Consider the following 26,809-nt stretch of genomic DNA (forward strand, 5'->3'; position numbering starts at 1 on the left):
TTCGAAAAAATGATAAACTGCCGACTTGTACATTTTCTTGAAACAAACAATTTGCTAGACCCATTTCAGTGCGGGTTTCGAGAGAGTAGATCCACCACAGACCACCTTGTTCGTATCGAGGCACAGATCAGAGATGCTTTCGTCCATAAACAATATTTTCTTTCTGTGTTTCTCGATATCGAAAAGGCTTATGATACAACAAGGCGCTTTGGAATTCTAAGAGACCTGTCCCACCTTGGCGTGCGCGGTAGAATGTTTTCCATAATCGAGAGTTACTTGTCCAATCGGACATTCCGTGTCCGTGTGGGCAGTGTTCTCTCCCAAACATTTGTCCAGGAAACAGGCGTGCTGCAAGGTGGTGTACTTAGTTGTACACTTTTTATTATCAAAATGAATTCCTTGCACCTGTCCATCCCCCTCAATATATTCTATTGTACATATGTCGACGACGTTCAGCTTGGCTTCAAGTCATGCAACTTGGCAATGTGTGAGTGGCAGGTTCAGTTAGGTTTAAACAAGATCTCCAAATGGGCAGAGGAAAACGGATTCCGACTGAACCCACAAAAAAGCACGTGTGTCTTGTTCTCCCGAAAGAGAGGCATGCACTCAGAACCCGACATTGAACTGAACGATCAACGTCTGTCTGTAAATGCGGAGCATAAATTCTTAGGCCTAATCTTGGACAACAAGTTGACCTTCGTACCGCACATCAAGTATTTAAAAACAAAATGTTTAAAAGCCATGAATGTTTTAAAGGTGTTGTCACGTACTACTTGGGGTAGTGACAGGCAATGTCTCATGAATTTGTATAGAAGCCTCATTCGCACCCGCTTAGATTATGGGGCCGTTGTCTATCAGTCTGCGACTCAAAGTGCTTTGAAGATGCTGGACCCGTGCACCATTTGGGCATCCGCCTTTTTACGGGTGCTTTTCGCACCAGCCCCATAGAAAGCCTTTACGTAGAGTCAAATGAGTGGTCGCTTCATCTGCAAAGAACTTACATGCCCTTTGTTTATTTTCTTAAGCTGAAAGCAGACAAAAAGCACCCCTCATACTCTACTATTATTGATTTGTCGAGCTCCATTCTGTTTCAAAACAGGCCTTCGATGAGGCAGCCCTTCTCAGTTCGCCTGAAGGGTCTAGCTGAGGACACTGGAGTGTCACTAGAACTCAGTTTAATGGCTCCTGTAGCATACCCGCCACCGTGGCAGTGGCAGACTATAGACTGCGATGTGTCTTTTCTAGAAGTTACAAAACATGCGCCTATTGCCCATATCCGAACATACTTCCTGGAACTTCAACACAAATACACACATCCTGAGTTCTTTACAGATGCCTCCAAGTCTAAGTCCTCTGTGTCCTACGCTGCTGTCGGCCCATCCTTTTCGGATGCTGGCTCTCTACATCCAGGCACAAGTATCTTCACAGCGGAACCTTACGCGATACTTGTGGCGGTTAAACACATCAAGCAATCACAAATACAAAAAGCAGTAATTTATACGGACTCCCTCAGTGTGGTTACGGCTCTGCACAATCTTAAAAAACAAAAAAACCCTGTCCTTGTCTTGCTTTACTCTATTTTATGCACACTCTACACACTTAAACAACATGTTGTAGTGTGCTGGGTGCCAGGGCACCGTGAGATCCAAGGCAACGTGAGGGCGGATCAGCTCGCTGCATCCGTCCACAAAAGCACTGCCCCTACACCCATATCAATCCCGGTCCTTGATCTTAAGCCGTCTCTCAAACGAAACCTCAAGGACTACTGGCAGAGCAAGTGGGATAAACACACACAAAACAAACTACACGTTATCAAGCCACACCTTGGCCATTGGCCACCAGTATCAAAATCACGTCTAACAGAGGTAACACTAACAAGACTCAGGATAGGACACACATACACGACACACACACATCTTTTGTCCGGTGGCGATCCACCATTGTGTGACAAATGTGGTGAGGCATTAACAGTTCTTAACGTTTTAATCCAATGTAAACAATTAGACACTCTAAGAAGACAGCATTTTCCATTACCCTACCGACAACATATACCTTTACACCCTGCAATGTTCGTTGGTAGGGAACTGCTTTTTAGTCATAAATCATTGTTAGCGTTTTTAAAAGAAATTCATAATTTTCATATCATATACCCGGGCATTCCGTAGCACATCTCCAGAGAGGTTTTTGCTGCGGTGGCTACACAGGAAAGCACTTGCCTCACGGCCCTTGGACGCAAAGGTATGAACGAGTGAGGTACTTGTGCTAATTCCATACATGTCCACCATCGTTTTTCATTATCACCAACTTTTGTCACCTATTCACACCACACACACCTTTCACGGCATGGTCATGATTTTATTACTTGTATGTTTTTACCCGCCTTACTGCGAGGAATTTTATGGCCCTTATACAGCCGCTAATCACAATCATTGTCCACATTCCTTGTCCCATGAACTGGCGCTCTTTGGCCATCAAATGGCCCTTGCGCTATCATCATCATCATCATCATTCATTGAGACCTGATCACTACCTGGAACCTCTACAGGACAGCGTCTTGCAGACTGGGCGCCGATGGGGTCGTAAGCATACCTTGCAAACCGGCTTACGCACCGGCTGCCCAGACGAATTGTCAGGCCAAGCGTAACAGATGCATTGCCGGGCCAAATGTAACAGATGCTTATGCTGCGTGTGTCAACACACGCCATCTGCTTTCTTTTTTTAGACCCAGAGGACTGAGGCTCCTTAACAATTCAAGAGACTCATGGCATAAATGGTTGTTGTTTGTTTACATTAAAATAATTCCTTATGATTTAGTGGTGATTTTCTGCGTTTCGCACTCAGTTGTGTGGCACATATATTAAAAGTGTAGGCTTAGGCAGTATATTACATTCAGTGTCTTGTAGCACGCACACACACACACACACGCACACGCACGCATGCACGCACACACGCGCGCACGCACGAATAAGGAAGAAAAGTGTTGCTTGTACGCACTGTCTTAAGATTAAAATGGACCAACTCGCCCAAACAGCCACTTTACTGAATTTATCTCATCATCATGATTTTGGGCCAATACTTCTTTGAAAATGGCATCAAATTTAATAATGATTTGAAGTTCTAGCTTGTTCTTTGGCTGGTCTATTTCAGGTAATGGTGAATAAGGGATAATTACGTTTTATGCAAAAAAAATTACACTTTGAGGGTTTATCATAGGTTTTTAAGTGGGTACTTAATGTTTATGACCTAGGATGATATAGGTAGATGTTTTATACTCTTCAAGGGTGCCATTATTGCCTTACCTCTCCTATTATTGCCCACCAGAGTGGCTGCTGTGCTTTGTTGTTTGAGATTCAGTTGTTTCATTGTGTAATGAGGTAATGGGTAAAAACCCTAATTTTTTAAAAATGTAATTCAGAGAGTGAGACCTTTGAATACCCACGTGGTGTTGATTGTTTTCTTCACTTTTTTTTTTAGCTTGAAAAAGAATGTTGAAGATGGTGTGGGAGAATTGCTTCTCACTGAAACAGCCTTGCAGAAAAACCCAAAGTCTTATGGAGCTTGGAGTCATCGAGCCTGGGCCATGGAAAATTTCCCAGACATGGATTGGGTCAAAGAGCTACGCTTGTGTAATCTTTTCCTTGACCAAGATGAGCGAAACTGTAAGTTGAATAAGCTTGTGAAGTGGTCATGTGGACGCAGAATATAGTGACTGGTATCACAGTGTGCGCTGTTCAAAAATATTAGTGTTCATTGTGCTGCTAATGGTGTCCTTCAATGTTCCATAATGCCAGATAGCTAGGAAAATGTCATATGTGACAAATTTGCATTGCCATTATCAATCAATGCCATTATATATTATGAATCAATGCCATTATATATTATGTTTGACTGAGGTTTAAAAAAATGAAAATGCAAATAGCTCTCATATTTTTTTATTATTTCAGTAAACATGTTTTTTTCTTTTTTTGCAGCATTTTATAACTTTGAAGCTCTGATTTTTAATGATGGCATTGAAAAACATTATTGTCATGTGTTTATCTCTTTGTGCAGTTCACTGTTGGGATTACCGGCGGTTTGTATGTAGTCATACTAAGGTGACTGCTGAAATGGAGCTGGCATTTACCATGGACCGAATTGCAGCCAATTTTTCTAACTACTCAGCTTGGCACTACAGGAGTTCATTGTTGCCAAGTGTTCACCCTGGCCCGAGGGAAGGCACAGTTGAGGAGAAAGTCATTTTGGAAGGCAAGTGCTCTAATTTTTTCTGGGCCTATGTTTTAGTTTAGCGTGAAATTTTGTCATAATTTTGGAATTATTGATACACAAACTCTGCAAGTGTTCGTCTCCACACACTCTGTTTGAACCAATCAGAATGACACACCTCATTTTACAATAGTAATATGTGGACTGGTGTCATCGTTCCTGCTTTTCTCCATTTCTTCTATTGTTCGATATATCAACTGCATGTCTTGGCTTTGACCGCACCACTAGTGGGAATGTAGCCTCCCCAGTTAGGGCAAATCAGTAACATGAAGGAATTTACTCTGAGAATTTTTTTATATTTCCTATTACACACTTAAATATGGCTTAAGCTGCCAAGCTTTTCTTTAAAATGGTTGCATGATTAGTATATTTTCCAGTCTGCTGAAACTTGCCTCTTTTTTCTGAAACCATTTTTTACTTCAATTCTTTATGCTATCTTCTAATGTGTGAAAATTAAGCAACTTAAATACAGCATCTAAACGCTTATTCATTAAGTTCGTTTCAGGTTATCTCGGTATCAAAAGGTATGTTCACGTTAGAAATGCTTATGGCTTCGAGCACAAGGCACTTATGACGATAAAAATGTTAGGGAGTACGTTACCTTCCAGCCCAGGCACAATGTGCGTAAGTGAGCTAGTAAGGGCATGTGCTGCTTTATTAGGGGTCTCTTTCTGTGCACGTTGCTGCATGTGCAAAAATGGTACCAAACTTCTCTATGTCTCAATTAGAAGGTGTCACTGGCATCGACTCGGGTTGGGTCACACGTCTTTCCGGTACAATCAAAGAGTAAGTTCAGTCAAGTTCTGGACAGTGTTAATTTTGAAAACAATGCCCACAAAGTAATACATAGAATCCGGTCAGTGAAGATGTGCATGGCTATAGACCCGAAACATTCACCAAAATCTGCCAAAGCACATGACGTTTCGAATTTAGTTTTCACATATCAGAATTGCTTTCGGTACGAAGGTTTTTCATTTATTTCAGGGGGTATTATGAATTTTGTATATTGAAATATGAACCCCTTTGTCCGAATTATTGAGCCAATTAATGTGCTTCATGCTTCCCCCAACACCTCATATTTCATAGCATATCTATTTAATGAGAGTGATTTGGATTAATCTTTATTGATTTTTTGTATTGTTTGTGTACTTCCATTTATTTATTTAACTCATGTAAATAATTGTCTTAGGAAATATAGTTTCTGAGCTATTATTGAAAAAATATTGTTTTTGTAAGAGGTGGAAAATTTTTGAACACTGGTGGCTGGTGGTCCCAACGTTTAAAATGGCGGTACTGTCTCCGTCAAGGCTGCAACAGTTATATTTTTGAAGAGGACAATAGTTTTTGGCTTGGAGAAAAGAAGCGAAACGTTGGCTCCAACGACACACTATCTCGTCACACTCTTACCTTCCCCTGAACTTTTGGCTTTTTTGCTTTGTTTTGGTGTTACATTCAAACAATTCCTGCCACAAGCTTAGCACACAGAATTAGTCTAGAATGACCAGGGTAAATAAAGTATAAAGAAATGCCATGGGGCAATAACTAAAATAATGAGTCATCAAAGTTTCTTCAGCTTATTTAGTTTATTACTAAAATCACTAATATTCAAGCACATGTGAAAAGATTGTGACAGTCTTCAAAGGACAATAAAACCAAATAATAATTTAATGAGCATTGTTAAAATGTAATTCTTCAAATCTTGCTCACAGTACTGGTTTTGTGAAAAAAAAAGAGGCTTAATTTAAGAGAAAATATGTTTCAACGATCACGCACCCGTAACGAAATCTAAATTGCCCGACTCCAACTGACCTTGTGTGATTGTGCCTACATCACCTCCACTCTTTACAGTCCAACAGGTGACACTACAGTTTTTTGCTGAAATGTGTCTGAAATGCAAAATCGCAGTCGGAAAGTGAGCTGATAACATCACATGAAGACGAAATTTTTTTTAGTAATCTGAGCAAGTTCTCTTATTGAGGAAAACCTGTGAAGCACTATATGTTAATAAAACTTCTGAGATAGAAGTGTGTGGGTGATGAAACAGTTTGCTTATCATGTTTCCAATATCGTCAAAAGATAGTGGCTTAATCATGATGGTCACAATACGTTTCGAGTTCCTGCTAATAAATCTGGCACTTGCTATAGCCTAAAGCATAGCCTTTGTGATTGGGGGCTGTTATTCTGAAAATATCGGTGTTGTGGGAGAGTTTATGCATTACCTACACAAACATGAAAACGATATTTTCTTCAAGAATTGTAGAGAAATGCATAGCTAGCATTTTTTCTAGTCTTACAGTGTACTGAAAAGATCTTGCTGTGATGAACCATGGAGTGCTGTTGACAAAATTACGGAAATGCGCTATGTCATTGGGCTAATGCTAGAATTAATTGATATGTGGGGTTTAACATCCCATAACCACCATATGATTATGAGAGACGCCGTAGTGGAAGGCGGAAATTTTGACCACCTAGGGTTCTTTAACGTGCACCCAAATCTGAGCACATGGGCCTACAACATTTCCGCCTTCATCGTAAATGCAGCCGCCACAGCCAGGATTCGATCCCGCGACCTGGGGGTCAGCAGCCAAGTACTTTAGCCACTAGACCACTGCGGCGGGGTCTAATGCTGGAATTATAGTCGCTAGTTGTGCCCTACGTTTACTTGAATGTCTCAATTACTAAAGCTCTGTTTACACGTTTATAAGAGGTGCATACTGAGGAGCAGCAGTTCTCCCTTATTTGAAGTGTCTCCTATAAGCAGGATACCAGGTTCTCTTTTTTCTAATCAAAACATATTTCAGTGTAGGTACACTGATGTCTCTTATACCCCAATTGTCTCTTACATCAGCATCTTTTATAAATTAGTTGAAGTGTATTGGTATTTTGGATGTTCTTACATATTATCAGTGCAGCCTAAATTGCTGTGTGGTCCCATCAATAGTACTATTGCACCTCCAAAAGGGCTATTGCTTCACAGTCATGGTTTCAGCATAGTAGCCAGTATTCTTCAATTTTTTTTTTCATAGACTTTACGAGTTTTGACTTTTTCTCTAATTCTATGAATGTGGCACTATGTTTTATAAATAATAAGTTCCATTATCAAAAATTTCTGGAACTGTAATGTGGTGGTGTAGTGTTGAAAACATGTGCACACTAAGAAGGAAATGCAGTGGTGCCTATGCTACATTTTTTCAGGAGCACAAGACAGTGCATGCTAGAGGGTACCCATTTCAGACAAATTTATTCTGAGAAGTTTTCAAACGGACCAGATTTGGCATCGTCAATGTTGCTACTATCTGAAAAAAGTCACAGTTTTGCTGCAAGGGCGAAGCAATGAATGCAATAGCAACAACTTGGAATGTACCGCTGAGAACGACAAGCAGATTAAAACGTGCAGTGCGCTGCTCATGCACAAATGACACACGAAAACAACACATACATACAGGATGAGAGCAAACTATGTTTACCGCTCGACACTTAAAGAGACACTAAATTCAACTATCAAGTTGACGTTGATTGTTGAAATGGCAGTCCAAGAAGCCTCGTAGTGTTACCTTTGTGCCAAGGAAAGGCCTATTTTGAAATAAAAATCACGTTTTGGTGCTCGACATTGGGTTAGCGCACTTCAAATTACCCGCCTCAAGAAGCGGACTGACCGAACCGTCTCACGTCACTGTTGCCATGCACAACATTGCCCGGCTTTACTGCCCTAGTAGCAGCAGACTGAAAGCAGTGGGAGCCACAGCTGCAACAACGGCCATTGATCAACTTCCCGCCACTGACTTCGAGATTGCAGACGATTTTGTTTCAACTGTGCCCCGCTAGATAGCACCACCTCTCCCGTGTAACCACGCGAAAATTGAATTTTTGAACCACTCACGCCATTCCTCATAGTAACGTCCGGCGATTCTTTTTTTCATGAATCAAACAAATGAACAAGTAGCATTATATTGCGTCTCTTAATGCACGGGATGTTCTTTATTTAGTGCAGTTTGATCGATTACTAGTGATTAATTGTAGGCGGTCCGTCTGATGTCATAGGGATCATTTTGAAAATGTTCTAGTGCGGCGCTTGTGTTCCTGTGCAATTAACTTAATTTCTTGGTAATTATGGCACTGTTGTTGATAGTATTGTCGTTTTAGATGTTGTCATACAATGAGCTTTCACTGTGACGTAAATTGTTGTCTGACTTTAGTGTCCCTTTAACGTGCTGTTTAAACAAAAACGATGCATGAAATGTAATAATAGGTACACATGAGTGCTAGCTAACAAGTGTCCCAGTTATACTTTGCTGTGTATGAAAAGCGCACTCTTTTCGCAAGCGGGGCCTGTGCAGCGAGTGAAGTGACCTTTGTGGGTCCGGCAGCTAACGCAATAATTTTGGTGAAAGCCGAAGCCACACGATTCTTCCCACCAAAGGATAAGCGCGCATACATGCCTCTACCACCCCCCCCCCCCCCCCATTTGGGGGAAAAAGTACAGAAAAAGTACATGTGGGAGGTGAGCGTGCATTGCGCCGAGCACGTGTGGCTTTTTTTCTTTCTTGAGTTATACACACACGCACGCACACACACACACACACACACACACACACACACACACACACACGCACATGCACACACACACACACACAGACAGACAGAGCTGAGTGTCCGTATAATTGCTATCACAATAAAAAAAAGTTTGTTCTTGGCTGTCTTTGCATATGCATATTGTATTTAAAGATAAATGATTAATTATAACTGCATATGCATTCAAGGAAAATTGAAAAAAAAAAGTGCTGTTTCATTGTTCCCATATGAAAAACAAGAAAACAATAGTCATTTACGCACATAGTTTTGGCAAAAATACCCACAAGAATCTGCAGAAATATGCAAGATGCATAGTCTGTGTGAATAAAGTCTTGAAACCTCATCTTGCTCGTCTCCAGTGAGCTGCTGCCTGTAATGTTCATAGACTTCCTTTCTAAATTTACGCATTTTCCTTCTCGCCTTGCTCCAAATGACAGACTTCTTGCCAACAGGGTACACTGGCTTTTGTTTGAATTTTAAATGCTTTTTTTTCAGTAATGCTTCACTGGCAGAAACACCCATCGATGATGTTAATGAGATCTAACAGATAATCACAAGGGATTATTGGTCAGCTGCCAGCTCGTAATAAGGTCATGTGCTGCTTGACACCAAGCAGGCAGCTGAAGAGTGTCCCACACTAACTGTCATGGCTTCTAGTGGGGCTGACTGACGCTTCCACGTTTAATGCACATATATACCCCATAAAGCAGACGGGGGGATAGCCGCCATGGTAGCTCAGTTGGTAGAGCATTGGACGCATTATTCGAAGGTTGCAGGCTCGGTTTATGCCCACGGCACGTTATCTTTTCATCCACTTTTCATGTTTCACATTCACAGTACAATTACAGTAGGCTCTTAGTAAATGGAAATCTGTTAAATGGAACTACTGCTTGAATGGAAGAATTGCCTCTGCGATGTTTGTTTTGAGGCTTATATTCTACACCCATGTTCACCTCTCAGCAAACAGAAGGCCTGTTAAATAAAATATATTTTCCCGGTTCCTTCAGGTTCTGTTTGCTGAATGTCTACTGTACTTCTAATAACGTGTGCTATACTTTCCTTGGCATGATTGTCTGTTAGATCTCATCAATATTGTGCCCAACAAAGCAGGTGATTTCTTAAGTGTACACTTTTTTTCCTTCATTCATCGACGATGTAGTTTACCAAGAGAAGAATGAGCAATTCTAAGCTGTTTGAAATGTAATTGTACATTCCCTGTTGCATGCAGTGCTGTAATATTAGGCTCGCATCTTTTCCGAGGCCCTGGCTGCTGATCGGCTGAGTTTTTTTTTTATTATGTTCAGAAAGTGTTGCAGGACCTTTTTAACTAGTTCTTACGTAAGCACTTTGCCATTTCTGTTATTTTGGTCAAATAAATATAGTTACTTAAATTTTTCTTGGCTAATGACGTCAATATGCATACCTGTTACATTTTCTCTCTCTCAAACAAGAGTACAACTTGGTCCAAAATGCAACATTCACGGATCCTGGAGATCAGAGTGCCTGGTTTTACCACAGATGGTTGACAGGAAGACGTAAGTAATGCATATCATAATGTATGGGACTTTAACAAGTCTTTATTCCAGTCTTGTATGGAAAGTTCTTGTTAGTAAAGAGTCCTTAAACATGCTGTACTATTTGTTTACAAACAGGGCATGGAGTATTGTCATAAGGCTATTTATCAAGTTGCTCTTGTGCAGGTTCGTGTGAGTACTCATGGATGGCAGAATCGTCATTGGGGAAGAAGAGACTGGACCATTTGTGCAAAACAGAAAAAAAAGGCACACTATATATTTGAATGAAATGAGGAAAGAGAAAAGATAATAAATAAAACCAGAAAATGCCATGGAGCTCAAGTTAATAAGGCCAGGGCTCACGGATAAATATGAGTGTTCAGATGAAATGATGAATGACGGTCACCTTTCTGTTGACGCCCATGTGCACCTAGGGCAGCTTGATGTGGCAAAGTGCCGTCGTGGTCATGGGAGCGACAATGTAGCTAGAAAAACGGGTAGCGTTTGTGTACCCAAAGTCGGCGGCTTGTCGGCGTTTCTCCTCCGACGCTTGGGCGTGGAACCGGAGACGGACTGGCAGTGCCCGACCAACACTGAACGAAATGCCTGACCAGCGTCAGACGATCAGCAGCCCGGCCAACCCCAGACAAAATGCCTGGTCAACGACAAGTGACCAGCAGTCCGTATTGTTGACACTCAGGAACACGACCAGGTGGAAGCCCGCAGCGGCCTTGCCACAAGAACACAGCCGCCAACCCGCGCTCAGGTAGCCTGCTCGCCTCTGCAACGTCCAAATCACGTCTCAGCCATGTCTGCCGTTCTGCCACAGTGCTTCTCGCTTCAGAAACCCCATGAAGGATTCTCATTGGATCTGCTTGGTCATGCTTACTCGTGCTGCTGCGTGCCTTCGTATCCTCCTCTCTGAGTCATGCAGACCGAGTGGCGAACTTTTCAAATGTGCACTTCACTTATCACAAGTACATATTTATATTATACCTTGCAATATATTGTTGCGGAGATGAAGTAAAGGAAGAAGAAGGACACAATCACCTGACAGGCGACCAGAAACGCCGCATCCACGGCGCTTCTCCTCTCCCATGGCTTCCGGCCGCATCGTCTCAGAAAACTGAGAAATGCAGCCCCCGGAGGTGGTGCTACATTGACGACTTCCGCAGCAAATCCTCTCTCAGTTCCCACCAGACGAAAGGTAATGGATGTTGAAGTAGACGGTGTACCTGTACAAGCACTTGTAGACACCGGCGGAAGCATTTCGGTCATGAGTTGAAGCTTACGCACACATTTAAAAAAAGTTTTGACACCAGCGGCTGCACAATTGCTCCGTGTGGCCGATAGCAGCACGCCGATGGTTCTCGGTCTGCGCACTGCCCGCTTAAGCATCAAGGACCACACTACTTCTGTCATTTTAGCCGTGATTGACCACTGCCCTTATGACGTTATCCTAAGCCTGGACTTCTTGTCGAATCATTCTGCTTTTATTGATTGTGCTACCTGCATCCTTCAGCTTGAGCTGCCTCAGATAGTCGCTGAACCCCACACTGCCTTGCCGCGCCTGTCAGCTGATAGTGTCCTTCCTCTTCCTTTACTTCATCTCCGTAACAGGACCAGGACTCAGTACCGCAGCGTGCGTCGATATATCGCCACTTGCGACCTCTGCCAGTGCCGGAAAAGACCTTCTTTGCTGCCAGCTGGATATCTTCACCTAATCGAAGTCCCCTTTGAAACATTTCATCGCGTGGGACTCTACCTTCTTGGCCCTTTTCCGACGACAACACTGGGAAATAAATGGATCGTCGTCGCTACAGATTATGTGACCCGTTAGGCGATAACAAAGGCCATGCCAACCAGTTGGCCACTGACGTCGCGGATTTTTTTCTTCATGACGTCATCTTACACCACAGTGCACCCCGACAGCTGCCTACGGACCACGGCCGCTCTTTCTTGTCCAAAGTTGTCGACGACCTCCTTCGATCGTGTGCTACAGCGCGTGAGCTATCTACCGCCTACCACCCACAAACTAATGGCCTAACTGAATGTCTCAACCGCGCGCTCACAGAGATGCTTTCGATGTACGTCTCCGAAGATCATCGTGACTGGGACACCTTGTTGGCCTATGTAAATTTTGCATATAATTTCTCTGGACGTGACACCACGGGATTCCCACCTTTTTATCTTTTGTGGGGTCGCGACCCCATATTGCCATTCGAAACTACCTTACCTCTCAAACCATTTGCTTCCGAGTATGCTCGCGAAGTCATTTATCGGGCTCACATGGCTCATCAAGTTGCCCAGTCTCGTCTCACCAGGTCACAGGATATGCGAAAAACCCACTACGACCACCGGCATTGTAATATAACGTTTGCACCAGGTGACCGCGTGCTCCTCTGGTCACTGTGTCGCCGTGTAGGTTTCTCCGAAAAACTTTTGTCCCGATAAGCAGGACCCTACCTAGTCTTACGTCAAGTTAGCGACGTAAACTATGAGATTGTGCCATTGCACTCCAATATGTCACCAAGTTCGTCACTTGTTGACATTTTCCACGTTTTGTGCATGAAACCCTACTTTTCTCGCACTTCTCCAGACTCGGGCCGAGACGGCGCTCCAACCCCCGGGGGTCCTGTTACGGAGATGAAGTAAAGGAAGAGGAAGAACACAATCAGCTGACAGGCGCGCGAGTGTGCCAATCAGCCATTGTGACTCTTGCATGGGGTTTTTTCTCTGTAAATGCATTTTGTACAGAAGTCACCGACCCCGTAACAGTATTCTTCTATATTTCTTTTGCTTATGTTCACCACCTTCTGTCACTTGATTGCAGTGTGTTTCTTTTTTTTTTTTTTTCAAATCTTTCATCATGGCCACTTTCCTGGTGAACAAATGTACATTGTAAGAATTTCTATAATTTTATGTGTTTTTTTTTGCTGCACAGACTAGTCATATTTTATTTCTTGAGGTTGACAAAGGGAGCTATGAGTTTTTTTTTTGTAGTTGTCAACAGATCAGCTGTGCTCATAGTTTGTCAAAAGATGCTGATCTCCCTTGCTGAAAGGTATATCTTGCATTACCTGCCACAGTCTTGCTATATGGAGCACACTTGGACTTGCCAAAACCTTACTTAATCAGGCCTACATGAATCATCAATATTCTGCTCAACCAGGCTCCTTCAATCTTGCTGAAGTACTTGCTCGAACTTACTCATGCTTGTCAAACCTGTGTTCTTTTGGACTCTCGCTCACTGACCCACCATGGTAGTCAAGTGGTTATGGTGCTTGACTGCCGGATCTGCTCGTTCATTCTGAGTTTCTTCAAGATGCTGCCAGTTCTAGCTACCCTAACGCTGCAGAATTTGTGGCTCACCTAGTCTTTCTCCGAGGCAGTGCAATATTAATAAGAACTACAGACAATGATGCCAAGGAAAGTATAGGGGATGTTATTAAAAGTAATTGTAATGTAAATGTGAAGATTCATATTTACATTACAACTAAATGTCGAGACCCTTTATAACAGGCACTGATGTAAGAGACAAATGGGTATAAGAAACACCAGAGTGCTTACACTGAAATCGGGGTTGATAATGAAGTGCATGCACCTCAAATAAAAGACAAAAATTTCTCCATGGTGCATGTCTCTTACAACGGGGCTCATCTGTACTGCTAATAAAATCCCGTGTGCTTTCTTTGGCATCTCATTAACATTGTATGTAACAAAAGCAAACGAGCCTTTAAATGTACACTTCTTCATTTTAAGGCAGAGCAGGATGCTGAATAGGATGGTGTGGTTGCTGCAGATTATGTGTCATGAATAGTACCACTGTGCATCTTTGCCAGAAGCATAGCTGCACATCATGACCAGCAGAGAACCAAAGCCACAGTGTCATTTGGTCATCAGTTTGGTTGAAGGCCGATCAGCACTGCTTCCCACAAAAGCAAGAATGCTGATGCTGAATCCTGAGAAAAGAAGAGAAGGCTTGAGCTAAGGTGAAAATATAAGAAACTGCTGGCATTGATCTCACCCAGTTCAATACATTGCTACTGCATGCCGCGTATCAATGGACCATGTCTCAGCTCACGTTAGTGAACGAGAAGGATTTCACACTACTCTCATGTACTCGGGTGTTTTGTACTAGGCAGCAAGCTTTCTCCCCAGTTCCATTCCAAAGCTACCTCCACTGGCCTGTGGAGACTTGGTTTTTTGGTTTCATTTAGTTTCGAGTTTAAGTTTATACTCAAAGTATAAAAATGAGATCCTGGAGAAGCAGAGAAGGAACAGGAAGGGAGGCAGTGAGAGCAAGTATATGGTACTTGTAATTGTGAATGTGGGTTTTAGTTACACTGCTGGTGCATGTGTATTCAGGAAGGGGAGGTAAAGTGGAAAAACTATTTCATAGTTTTGTGGGGTTGGACAAACACATAATTGATAGCTGTGTAGACCCATGCTTGGTCTTTTGAAGAAACTGTCTGCCTGTGTGTTTTCCACCCACTTCCTGCAACGTGTCATGATGTATATGATGCCAGTGTGATTTCTGACCAAATTCGCCTTGTCTCATGTAGAGGCCTTTGCTAGCTATCTTGCATACTTACATAGTACATAGCAGCACTGACTGATGTTGGGCTAATGTTGCTTGTCCACTGTTGTGACAGCAACATTGTCTTCATTCAGTCTAACTTTAGTTATTGAGCTGTCTATCAAATTACAAAAAAAATCCACTTGCATATTGCACAGGCTGCTGCCTCACATTGCTGCCGTGGCTGCATGTTTAACCAAGCCCCCTCCCCCCTCCCTTTTTTCTACACACAAGTATGTGCTTGTGAGAATGAACTCGAGTTTCAGTGTCAATGAACATGAGCTCTGATGCAGCCTGTGTGACTGTATACCTGGTAGAGTTTAGTAATACTGTCAGGTGGCATTTGTACCATTATAAAACTTCAAGGCACAGGTAATTATAAAACACTAATCTGCTTCAGCTGTGGCAGATCCAAATCATTGCCGGAATTTTAACAATAGCTAGTGTTCTTCCTTCTCTATGTCAGTTAACTGAGCTGGCAGCATCAGTTGGCAATATAAATGCAACTTTCTAAACTCTCTATTTATCTTTCTGCAGAGGGCTCTTTTAATTCCAATTTGCCGTGCTCACCCTGACTGGAAATCACAAATAATCTGTCTAGCCTTGTTCGCTCAAAGTCGCAAGTTGCTTGGTCACACTCGCTAGGATTCAGATTGGCTAAATGTCTACCCTGCCAGGCTCATTTGGAATCAATTTCACAAAACTTCTTTGCCCGACTTGTCATACTCGCTGGTCAGTCTGGGTCTGTTCGAGTGAATAGAACTGATGCGTGTGTTGGGCAACCTATGGCAGTGCTACTGTGACAAAAAACAAGCCACTCAAATACAGTTAAACTGCCTAAATGAACCTCCATACAATGAATTCCTCGATATAACATTTTTTTATTTCCCACCGTTACTCCATAGAAGCACATGTGTTTGGAACCTCTATGCAACAAAGTGACAGCGGGAAACACCCTTGATATGATGAAGTTTCGGCCTAAACAACTTTCAAATTTTGCCCCAAATTATGTAATTTTGGCTCAACGATGCATCTTTTGCGGTTGCCCCAACAACTACAAAGTGCGGAGTGGTGGCCTCATGCTCAGCGTGCTTGAAGTCCTGGTGACAGCGATGCGAGAGTTAGCGCTCATTTGTGCACCAGGTGTGTGGGAGTTGGGAATTTCCATGTACCGTAGTTGCCATAGCTGTAATAACAGTTTTTTTACCGTCACCTCCGATCATACAAGTTCCTAGGTGTTATAATTGACAGAGACCTCTCATGGAGCCCACATGTATCATACATGAGAAGGCGATTGACAGGCATCTGTCATTTGTTCAAGTTCTTCGCTGGAAAGAACTGGGGAATGTCCACAGCTGCTATGTTGCGACTATACAGGATTCTTTTCCTTGGATTCCTTCGGTACAGCCTACCTGCGTTAACCAACGCACGTAAAACAAGCATGCGAATGCTTCAAAGTGTCCAGGCTCAAGCACTCCGTATTTGTTTAGGCTTGCCCCAAAATGCATCAACAGCGGCAACTATCTCCATCACAAGGGACCACCTCATCAAGACCCACATTAATGTTGGAAGTGCTGAGGACACATATACGACACCTTGCTCGAACTCCTCGACATCACCTAGCCTCTCTACCAGTGGACCGACCATGCACATCTTACTGCAAAACAGTGACCGCACATGGCAAGTCGATCCCAACTTCGTTCTCTCCTGCCGCTAGACCTGTGACTCCGCCATGGTGCCTCGCTCAACCAATGATTAATATTAACATACCTGGCGTCCAGAAAAAGGCCAATTTGTCGTCACCGGCTCTTAAACAGCTCACACTACTTCTCTTGTATGAGAAATACCAAGACTCCACACATATATACACTGACGGATCTGTTCAGCCGGACAGCTCTACAGGAGCAGTAGTGATACCAAGGTTGGCCACGACAATTAAATTCAAGACATCTCATGCAACAACATCAACGGCAGCAGAATTGGCAGCACTTCGTGCCGCATTGCAATTTGTCGTTCATCAACCTACACGCAAGTGGACTATTTTTTGCGACTCGAAGGCGGCACTACAGTCTCTACTATCAGCCTTATGCCATGGACCACACGAGCAGCTGGTACTAGAGATAGAAAAGGTTATACACCACCTGACTGAGAAAGGGCACCAAATTACATTTCAGTAGTTACCCAGTCACTGCAGAATCATCGGGATTCCGCAGTGACTGGTTACCCAGTCACTGCGCAGTCACTGCGGAATCACACAGAAGTTCATAAACTACGACTATCACTTTCCAGGACAGATGCTGCAAGAAAGCTCTGCAGGCTTGCTTGCCAGCAAACCACATCACAATAGAATCAGCCACACTTCAAGCATGCCCGACTGTACTCGCTTGACCCTACGCTAAGTCTTCAAGTCCCGTCAAGGCTTTGCCGAGCAGACCAGACCCTGTTATGTAGGCTGTGGTTGGGAGTTGCGTTTACCAACGCCTACGTTTTCCGCATTGGGATGACCGACACCGCAGCCTGTGGCCACTGTGGCAAAGAAGAAACGATCCAACATATTCTTCGTGACTGCCTAGAGCATAGTAAACAACGACTATGCCTTCGCGAGGAACTCGGCAAATTAGATAATCAGTCTCTGTCGGAGCAAGGAATTCTACAATATTGACAAGATGAAACTTCACAGAAGAAGGCCCTAAAAGCGCTACTACACTTTTTGCGATCGACCGGCCTTACTGAACGGTTGTAGCTAGGACGCCCATCCTGTGTGTGTTTTCGTTTTCACATGAGTGCGTGTGTTTTTTTTCTTTTATTTCTCTATCTACCCCCTCTTTCTTGCCCCTATTTCCCCGCCCCCAGCGCTGGGTAGCAAACCAGATGCCAATATCTGGTTAACCTCCCGGCCTTTCCTTTCTCTCTCTCTCTCTCTCTCTTACCGCTAAATAAATGTTTTGCTTGAGCTCTGCTGTCAATTACCTTTTTGTTTAATTTGTGTTTTTCTTTTTTGAATTTTCGTGCTGAGGCTGCATTGAACGAAAAGCTGTTTATTACAAATTTTGGGGGGGGGGGGGAATAGGTCAGTTTCGTTATGTCCAGGCTTAACTGTATGTGATTATGCAGAAAACTATGCTCTCAAGTTGTTATGCTACAGGGAAAGGTAGGCCAGCTTACAATGCACATGCTGATAAGCATGCGATTGAGCTATGTATTGATTTAGTGCAGCGGTAATGTGCTGTCCACCCTAGCAAGAAAGAGTCGTGCTGACATCGTGGCCGTGTGCTGTATTTTCATCCAGTGCCAAACATAATAGTTGAACCCCTTTATAAGAGACACTGATATAAGAGGCACCAGTGTGGCTGCAGTAAAATACGAGTTGATAGGAAAACGCGTACGTGGTACCATGCTTATAAGAAATGTCTCGTATATAAGAAAACGATTGCTGCCCAGAGCATGCCTCTTATAAAGGGGTTTAATTGTAGCCATGTAATTGTCTCTAAGATCCTACCATAATCACTGCACTTTGGCGCTTTCTGTCTCTCTGCACGAGACCTGCTCAGAACTTTTTGTTTGGCCTCATTGTTCTATTCGAATAGCATAGGGTTAATAGTTGGACCTACAGATCATAAAAGACGAATTTGTCCCCTGCAATGATGATTACAGCAGGGACCAACTGATTTTTTTTAAACTTTACTAAAGTTATTATTGTTGTTTAATTTTCAACTTTTAGAAAGTTTTTATGCTCTGTGCTTGATTACTATTTTCTTTATTCATGTTCTTTTTACTTCGCTAATGGCTGCAATCAGAATGGCTCTCAAGTGAGGATTTGACAGTGTGAACTATTTAATTAAAACTAATTTTTGTGTCTTTTGTAGAAAGACCTGCTCTGGACTTTCTCTTGCTTTACATTTCAAGGGAAAATCATAGGATGATTGTCCACCTGACCAGGCATGTCACGGTGAGCATGCCTTCATTGGTCATAAAGCATTTTTTATGCTGTGAACTATTGCATGTTTATATGTTAACACCTCTCAAGTTCTCCACAAAAAGATTGTGATACTGGAATTAATTTAATGTTCATAATTATTGAATCTGAACATATCGAGCTGACACATATTAAATCGTCTGTATTTAGCAGCTGTAGCCATCTCCCTGGAAATCTCGTGAAAGGGTATATTACTCTGCTAGGTAGGCATGTATTGTAAATATTCGGTGCCACTTAAGGTGTATTGAATAATGCACTGCACCCTTGCATTTTCGCTTCTATGCTATGTTCCATGATTACTCCTGAGCTTTTTGGTAATATTAATACAGGCAAAACATTTGGAAATAGTAATATAGGCAAAACAGCAAAATTTCAGCAAATGCCGCTAAGCGAGCCATTGTATCTGAAGGGAATTGCGTGAAGTAGAAGAAGTGGGATGGTGCATGTCTCAAAATATCCAATGCTTGTGTAGCAACATTTTTGAAGATGACAGATTGATTTTAAAAAGATTAACTTAAAGTCAGCCATACTGTGGAAAAACAAACAAACCAGGGTTTGAGTGCAATCAAGCATGCAACAAGCAGTATAAACATTAAACCTTAGTATTGTGACATTGTAAAATTGTCTATTTTTTAATATATTGAAACTTCACTTTACATTGAAATTTGAGCTTTTGTCTAAAGTTTATAATTGTCAATGAATTCTTGTTTATATGAAAGGTTCTGCGAAAATGTTCAAGCACTAGGATGGAAAAGAAGAAAAAAGATTGGTTATCTCATGAGGGTTTTTCGTGTCACGAAAGTCCATGTGAGACATTTAGACATGTATTGCGATTCAGTTGGCACAGTAAAATTCAATGGGGATGCACCTATGTTTTACATGTCCCTGCCTAGCATTTGTGTCCGGTCTTTGCCTGCCGAGAATGTTGTGACACACTCAGATTTATGAATGGGAAAGGCAGAGTTCGTAGTTTGTGCGTCGACTGCATGAAAGCTTTACGATTTCCGCTTGCGTGTGTCTCGCTGTTTCATTGCAATCACGAATTGCTGTTTCACACTGTTTACACTCAAACCTCATTACAATAAAGTCACATCTGCCACCAAATTACTTGGTTTCTGAAAATTCGTTATAAACATATATTCTTAACACTATATCTGTGACAATGCTATTCTTCACTTCGTTACAACTGATAATTCATTATACTCGGGTTCGTTATATTGAGGCTTGAGTGTACTTTGCTGCACTGCTCCTAGATGGTAGCACCATCCCTGCCAAACATAGGTGTGTGTGTTTTTTTTTTACCCTGAAAAAGCCAAGTACATTCTAACTGAAGCAGAAAAAAATGCACTTTTTTGCTACTGACAATATGATTGGTCCTGTTCCAACAATTTGTTGCCAGTGTGCTCAGGTCACCAAACTACTACCTCAAACCTGTATTGCAGCTAAAATCTAGATAGCCCCCTCTCATTGATATTCTGGAGTAAAATTTAGATTTGGCACTTCTGGATTGCAACATTTTATTTGGGCTTGAATTAGCGCACAAAAGAAGGCTAAATCACAGCAAATGAATGATATAGCGATATCTTGGGAAAGAAAGTTAATGCCATCCTTGTGCATCTGACAGTGCCATTCTTTGTTCAAAAGCTGCACCATGCACCATTCTGAACTGTTGGCAGCATTTTTTTGTTTTTGGCATCAATTGAAGGTTCTAAAAAAACTATTCAGCTTTTGTTTCTCTTAGCTCGGTTTATGCCATGCCATTTTAGGTAATTTTTTCGAGGAATGCATTGGTGCACAATATCTTCATTTTAGTTGTCCTCTATTATAAAGATAGCACCTTGGAGGGAAAAAGCCTCTCTCATAATCATATATTGGTTTTGGTACGTTAAACCCCACATACCAATCATCATTGGAGAGGAAAAAAGGTATGATACTGTAGCGCAAAGGTTGATAATATACAGTTGAATCTCGATAATTCAAACTCGAAGGGGCCCGAAAATTTGTTCAAATTAAAAGAAGTTTGAATTAATGAAAGCTAAATAAACGGAGGGCTCTCCATGCAGTGGCGCGTGTGCATTCATCTAACACATGAGGAGGAAGCTTCAGATGTTACGAGGGTTTATTGAGGTATACAGCGACCGGGAAGATAGCAGCAGCAGCAGGCAAAGCGTAGCCAGGGAGCGAACGGCCGAGCGAGCCAGGCGATGGCAATGCGCTTCCGCATGTGTCCATCTTCTTCCTCACAATTACCCCCGGTATCGAGAGGTAGCCATCCTGGCGACCTAGAGAGAGGTCAGAGGGCCATAATACGGCTTGAGATGGTTAATGTGGACTGTTTCTCGCCCCCGACGACGAAGGTCGGAAGATGGCGTAACGGGTTCAACCACATAATTAACAGGAGAGGTCTGTGCAACCATGCGGTAAGGTCCGTGATACTTCAGAGGAAGCTTAGACGAAAGGCCGGGAACAGCAACTGGTGGGACCCAAAGCCACACGAGAGAGTCGTCAGTGAAAGGGTCAGGAGGCATGTCGGAGTCGTGACGCTGTCTTTGGCAACACTGCTGGTGGTAGATGAAAGAACGGGCCAGTTGTTGGCATTTCTTGGCCTGGTGAGTCACCGCAGACACAGGCAGGTAGTCAACATCTGGATGATATGGTGGAATCGTGTCAATGGTGCTGTGGGTTCACGGCCGTATAGCAAGAAGAATGTTGAGAATCCGGTGGTGGCTTGGGAGGCGGTGTTGTAGGTGAATGTGACAAACGGAAGAACAAGATCCCAACTGCAGTGGTCTGACGCAACATACATCGACAACATGTTACCCAGAGTTTGGTTAAAATGTTCCGTTAAACCGTTTGTCTGTGGGTGATATGCCGTAGTGGTGCGGTGAATAATTCTGCATTCGGATAGGAGTGATTGCAACACGTCTGAGAGAAATACACGGCCGCGATCACGGAGCAGTTCACGAGGGGCGCCATGGCGGAGAACAAAGCTGCGTAGAATAAACGAGGAAAGTCCTTGGCTGTTGCGGCAGGTAATGTAGCGGTTTCGGCGTATCTTGTCAAGTGATCCACGGCGACGACAATCCAGCGGTTGCCGGCGCCAGTGCATGGGAGAGGCCCGTACAAGTCAATGCCGACGTGATCAAATGGGTGGGCTGGGAAAAGAAGCGGCGGGAGAGGTGCTGTGGAGAGGTGCGAGACTGGTTTGTGTCGTTGGCAGGCGAGGCATGAGTGTATGTATTTGCAGACGAAGCTGTACATTCCGTGCCAATAATAGCGTAGGCGAAGGCGCGTGTATGTCTTGCAGATGCCGCTATGGCCACACTGAGGGTCATTGTGGAAAGCGGAGCACAGATTGCGACGAAGATGGTGGGGCATGACCAATAACCATGTGCGGCCATCGTTGTGGTAGTTACGGCGGTATAAAAGACCATCGCGGATAGCGTAATGCTGCACTTGGCGGCATAGTGCTCGTGGAGCCGGTATGGTTAGGGGGCTTGACAAAAAGTTTAGAATTGCAGCAATCCGTGGGTCATTCTGTTGCCCCGAGTCCATGTCCAAGATGTCAAGTGGCGAAATATCCTGATTGTGACTAGATGCGCTGGCGTCTGAAATGAGTGGGAAGCATGACAGGACGTCAGCATCAGAGTGTTGTTGGCCAGAACGATATACGACACGGCTGTCGTATTCCTGGAGTCGGAGGGCTCACCGAGCAAGGCGACCTGACGGGTTCTTAAGGTTTGACAACCAATACAGAGCGTGGTGATTGTTACGACGTCAAAAGGACGACCGTAAAGATAGGGGCGAAACTTCTGTAGAGCCTATATGATGGCCAGGCACTCTTTTTCGGTTATGGTGTAATTGATCTCAGGTTTTGTGAGTGCACAACTGGCATATGCAACCACGTATTTGGTGTTGGCATCGTCACGTTGTGCGAGCACAGCACCAAAGCCGGCACCATTAGCATCAGTGTGGATTTCTGTGTGTGCGGTCGGAGCGAACTGACGCGAAATCGGTGGAAACTTAAGCAAAGCAGACGACGAAGTGTCGTAAACGCATCTTCACAAGCTTCTGACCAGGTAGATAGTTCGTTGTCGCCTTGGAGGAGTGCATTGAGAGATGCGATGGCAATAGCAAAATTTCTAACGAAGCGCCGAAAATAAGAGCATAGACCGATGAAGGTGCGCAGTGCTTTCAGGTTAGTAGGCTTCGGGAACTCGGATACTACTCGAAGTTTAGCAGGATTGGGAAGAATGCCTTCTTTGGAGACGACGTAGCCTAGTATAGTTAGTTTTCTAGCTGTTAATAGGCACTTTTTCAAGTTAAGCTGAAGACCGGCATTTTGGACACAGGTCAAAACTTGATGCAACTGTTGTAGATTGGTCGGCAAATCTGGCGCAAAGATGACAATATCTTCTAAATAGCAGAGGCAAGTGTGCCACTTCAAGCCACGTAAGATGCCGCCCATCATGCGTTCAAAAGTGGCGTGTGCATTACAGAGACCGAATGGCATTACAGTGAATTCATACAATCCATCTGGTGTTACAAATGCGGTTTTCGAGTGGTCAGTCCCAGCCATGGGCACTTACCAGTAGACAGAGCGGAGATCCAAGGAAGAAAAGAACTCCGCTCCTTGCACGCAGTCGAGTGCGTCATCAATTCGTGGCAACGGGTACACATCCTTTCGGGTAATCTTGTTAAGCCGGCGATAATCGACGCAAAATCTTATTGTGCCATCTTTCTTCCGAACAGGGACGACAGGTGATGCCCAAGGACTGTTGGAAGGTTGAATGCACCGCGTTTAAGTATGTCATTTACCTGGTCATCGATAAGGCGCTCTTCACTTGCCGATACTCGGTAAGGACGCTGTCGAATGGGCGCATGGCTTCCAGTGTCGATAGTATGCGAAACAGTCGTTGTGCGGCCGAGTGCCCTTGCTTGGCAGTCAAAAGAAGAAGAGAAATCGTCGAGCAAGCGAAGAAGTTGGTCTCGTTGTGTCGTCGTAAGGTCGCTGGCTATAGCTGGTGTGAAAGATCGTGGTAGTGGTCGAGGAGTTGATGTCTCGAGGGTGCCCATATCAGTGGGGATTGTCCATGGTGTCGATTATCGAAGATGACGCCAGCGGCTCGGCTTTGCCGAGGGTTTCTTGGCGTCTCAAAGTGATTGACTCAGGCAATGGATTGGTGATGTACATCACAGAGGCACCTGGATGGAACTCGAGAATAGCAAATGGCTATGACAGTGATTGGCGGCGAACTAGAAGTGCAGACGGTGTGAAAAGCACTGAGCCACCGTCTTCAGAATCACAAGAGATGGAGACAAGAACAGTAGACTGGGCAGGTACAATGGTCTCGTACAAACTGTGATTTTGCGACATGTGTCCTTGTCATTGGTGACGTCTGTCGGAAATGGGAACAACTAGAGTTCAGCGTGGGCGCAATTGATGATCGCATGATGTGTAGAGAGGAAATCCCACCCTAATATGACGTCGTGAGAACAAGATGGCAGCACAATGAATTCGATCACGTAAAGAACATCCTGGATGACGACACGGGCTGTGCAGGCACCGGATGGCTCGACGTGCTGCGCATTGGCTGTACGAAGGAATAGTCCAGAAACAGGCGTCGTGACTTTTCTGATATGCCGATATGGCGGCAAATGCGGGCTTCAATCGCTGAAAGGGCAGCGCCGGTGTTGACAAGGGCTAGCGTCCATGTTCCTTCTATAGGGACTTCAATAAAATTTCGAGGAGAAATTTGAGGCCTTATGCATTTTGCCGGAACCGCAGTTCTCGCCTCCTGAACTGCACTACTTAGTTTTCTAGCGTGAGAGACCCCCCCTCAAGGCGCAGAGCTGTGCTCCCGCAAGGGGCAAGGGCTGTAGAAGATAGTGCCTTTTTCCTTTCTTTCAAGCACAAATTCATTCAACCCAGCATTAGCTTTGTTTTTTCTTCCTCCGTCTCTTCGCGCGTGGTGTTGGAAGGAGCGAGGTCTTTACGCAGCAGGGAGAGAAATGGAGAAGCGTGACACGGCCTGTCGCAGATCGGCATTTGAGAGAGAGCAAACATTCCACCGCATCCTTTTCTTTCCTTTTTATTTCCTTCGCACGCAACGTTGAGGTGTCGCAGGTGCCGCCTCGGGATTGGGCGGGGTGCTGAGAGCATTTTTGGGGTGCAGTATGTTTGAATTAACCGTTGCAAGTGCTTGAGCGTTCGAATTACTGGGCGTTTTTGCCCATTGGAATATACATAGCTTTGATGGGACCTCATATGAATTTAAATTAACCGGAAGTTCGAATTAAGCGTGTTCGAATTAACAAGATTCGACTGTACACTTTTTGGCAGAAAGAAGTGAGAAAGTAGGCCTCTTATTCCTTATATTTGAGCTTCGCCCAAAAACATCATGTCCTTCAGTAAGTACCAGCTTGCTCAAGAAAAACTAATTGTAAAAGGAAAGCGTAATAAGAAAGCTACTAGGATACAGTTGAAACTGATGGGATGCAGCCATGTTGGTACGATTGCTGATGCTTGCTTGTTTAATGAATCTGGCTCAGTTTGATTCAAGTAGATGCAGGATTTGGTTCATTTTTTTTTGTAACTGCCTTTTTGAGTTTGCATTACAAGAAATAATTGCCCCATTTTGATTACAATTGTTTCAAAAGTTAAAGATACTTAGGGGTGCTTTATGCTCCCATCAAATGCTGCCTAGTTTCAATTTCTGGATTTGGTTCTTTTATAAAAAAAATTCCACATATGATGCCTTCGCACCAAGAAGCCTTTTTATGTCAGGCACAGCGGTCAGCGTGTCGGGCTTCTATGTTTAAAAGCTGCGGACTAGAAGTTTTGATTTCTGAGGCTCTAACTCAGGCAAACTTCTTTTTTTAAATTTCTTGTTGAGCTACCCATGTCTCTTTTTTAATAGAAGTGCCATCGTTAGAATGGGGTGTGAAGTGGAGCACGGCACAGAGAAACCTACTATATACAGTCAGTTTCCATAACATTTAACAATCCGTTTTGATGAAACCAGGATTTGGCCACCGTAACTTTGTGCCACATCAGCAAAATCTTCACAGCATGTGTGCGTCACACATATGGCCAAAAGGAATGACTTTCAAAGGCACTAGAAAGCGAAGTCAAAGCGAGGCTAGTGTGTCGGTCCTGCCACTGCATTCACTGTTCTGGTACAGTGGTTACAGGACTCTGCTACTAACCCAAAGGTCATGGTTCAATCTTGGTGGTTGTGGTGGTCACATTTCGATGGAGGCTAAATACTAGAGGCTCACCTACAGTGCAAGGTCAGTGCACAACAAAGAACACCAGATGGTCAAAATTTTGAAAGCCCTCTACTTTGGTGTTCTTCATAACCATGTCATGGTTTTGATGCGTAAGACCCCACATATTATTATATTATTATTCTGCAGCTGCGGCTCGCCATGAAAACCTCGGGTGTGCCCAGGGTGGGAATGCTATCCCAACCACTTGTTCTCATCTCAGTCCAATAAATTCACAACACTACAAACTGTTGCGCACCATAAAAATGAAAGCGTGTCTTTAAGATTCCATTGAAGCAAAGCAGTAACCTAAGTTCAGCACCTTTTTTTAGGTGGCCACGTTAACTTTGTTGTGACATTGCGCACTTGCTGTTTGCAAAAATTTAACCGAGTCCCGTTAGGGACACGCAAGCTGGGCCTATCACCTTTGAGCGAATAGCCACTTTTGAGGTATAATTCATCCCATTCGAAGTTGGTGAAGCGCAGTATAGTCAACCTCTGCTTCACAAATGCCGTTCGGAAACCTTGTATTCACACAATAGAAACCAGCCTGCATGAACAAGCAGCAAGGCTGGGTTTGGCAGGATACCCTGTGCAGGTGCTCATCTGTGTGGCGGGCAAGGTGCTCACGAAAGT

The 26,809-nt window shown here is 43.6% G+C and overlaps 1 protein-coding gene across 3 annotated transcripts in view; it reads left to right on the top strand.

The window, feature by feature from the left end:
- The window catches only part of RabGGTa (Rab geranylgeranyltransferase subunit alpha), a 112,154-nt gene that overhangs the window by 21,603 nt on the left and 63,742 nt on the right, over positions 1-26,809 (top strand). For all 3 annotated transcript variants that reach the window (XR_012887124.1, XM_075878354.1, XM_075878355.1), the window contains exons 4-7: positions 3,475-3,659; positions 4,051-4,245; positions 10,287-10,370; positions 18,795-18,877. Coding sequence is in view for 2 of the 3 variants with exons in the window: in XM_075878354.1 (XP_075734469.1) it covers positions 3,475-3,659; positions 4,051-4,245; positions 10,287-10,370; positions 18,795-18,877 (547 nt within the window). In the remaining variant the exon portion in view is untranslated. The remainder of the gene's footprint in view (positions 1-3,474; positions 3,660-4,050; positions 4,246-10,286; positions 10,371-18,794; positions 18,878-26,809) is intronic.

Source organism: Rhipicephalus microplus, chromosome X, assembly GCF_043290135.1.
Source record: "Rhipicephalus microplus isolate Deutch F79 chromosome X, USDA_Rmic, whole genome shotgun sequence".
In the NCBI taxonomy this organism is placed as follows: domain Eukaryota; kingdom Metazoa; phylum Arthropoda; class Arachnida; order Ixodida; family Ixodidae; genus Rhipicephalus; species Rhipicephalus microplus.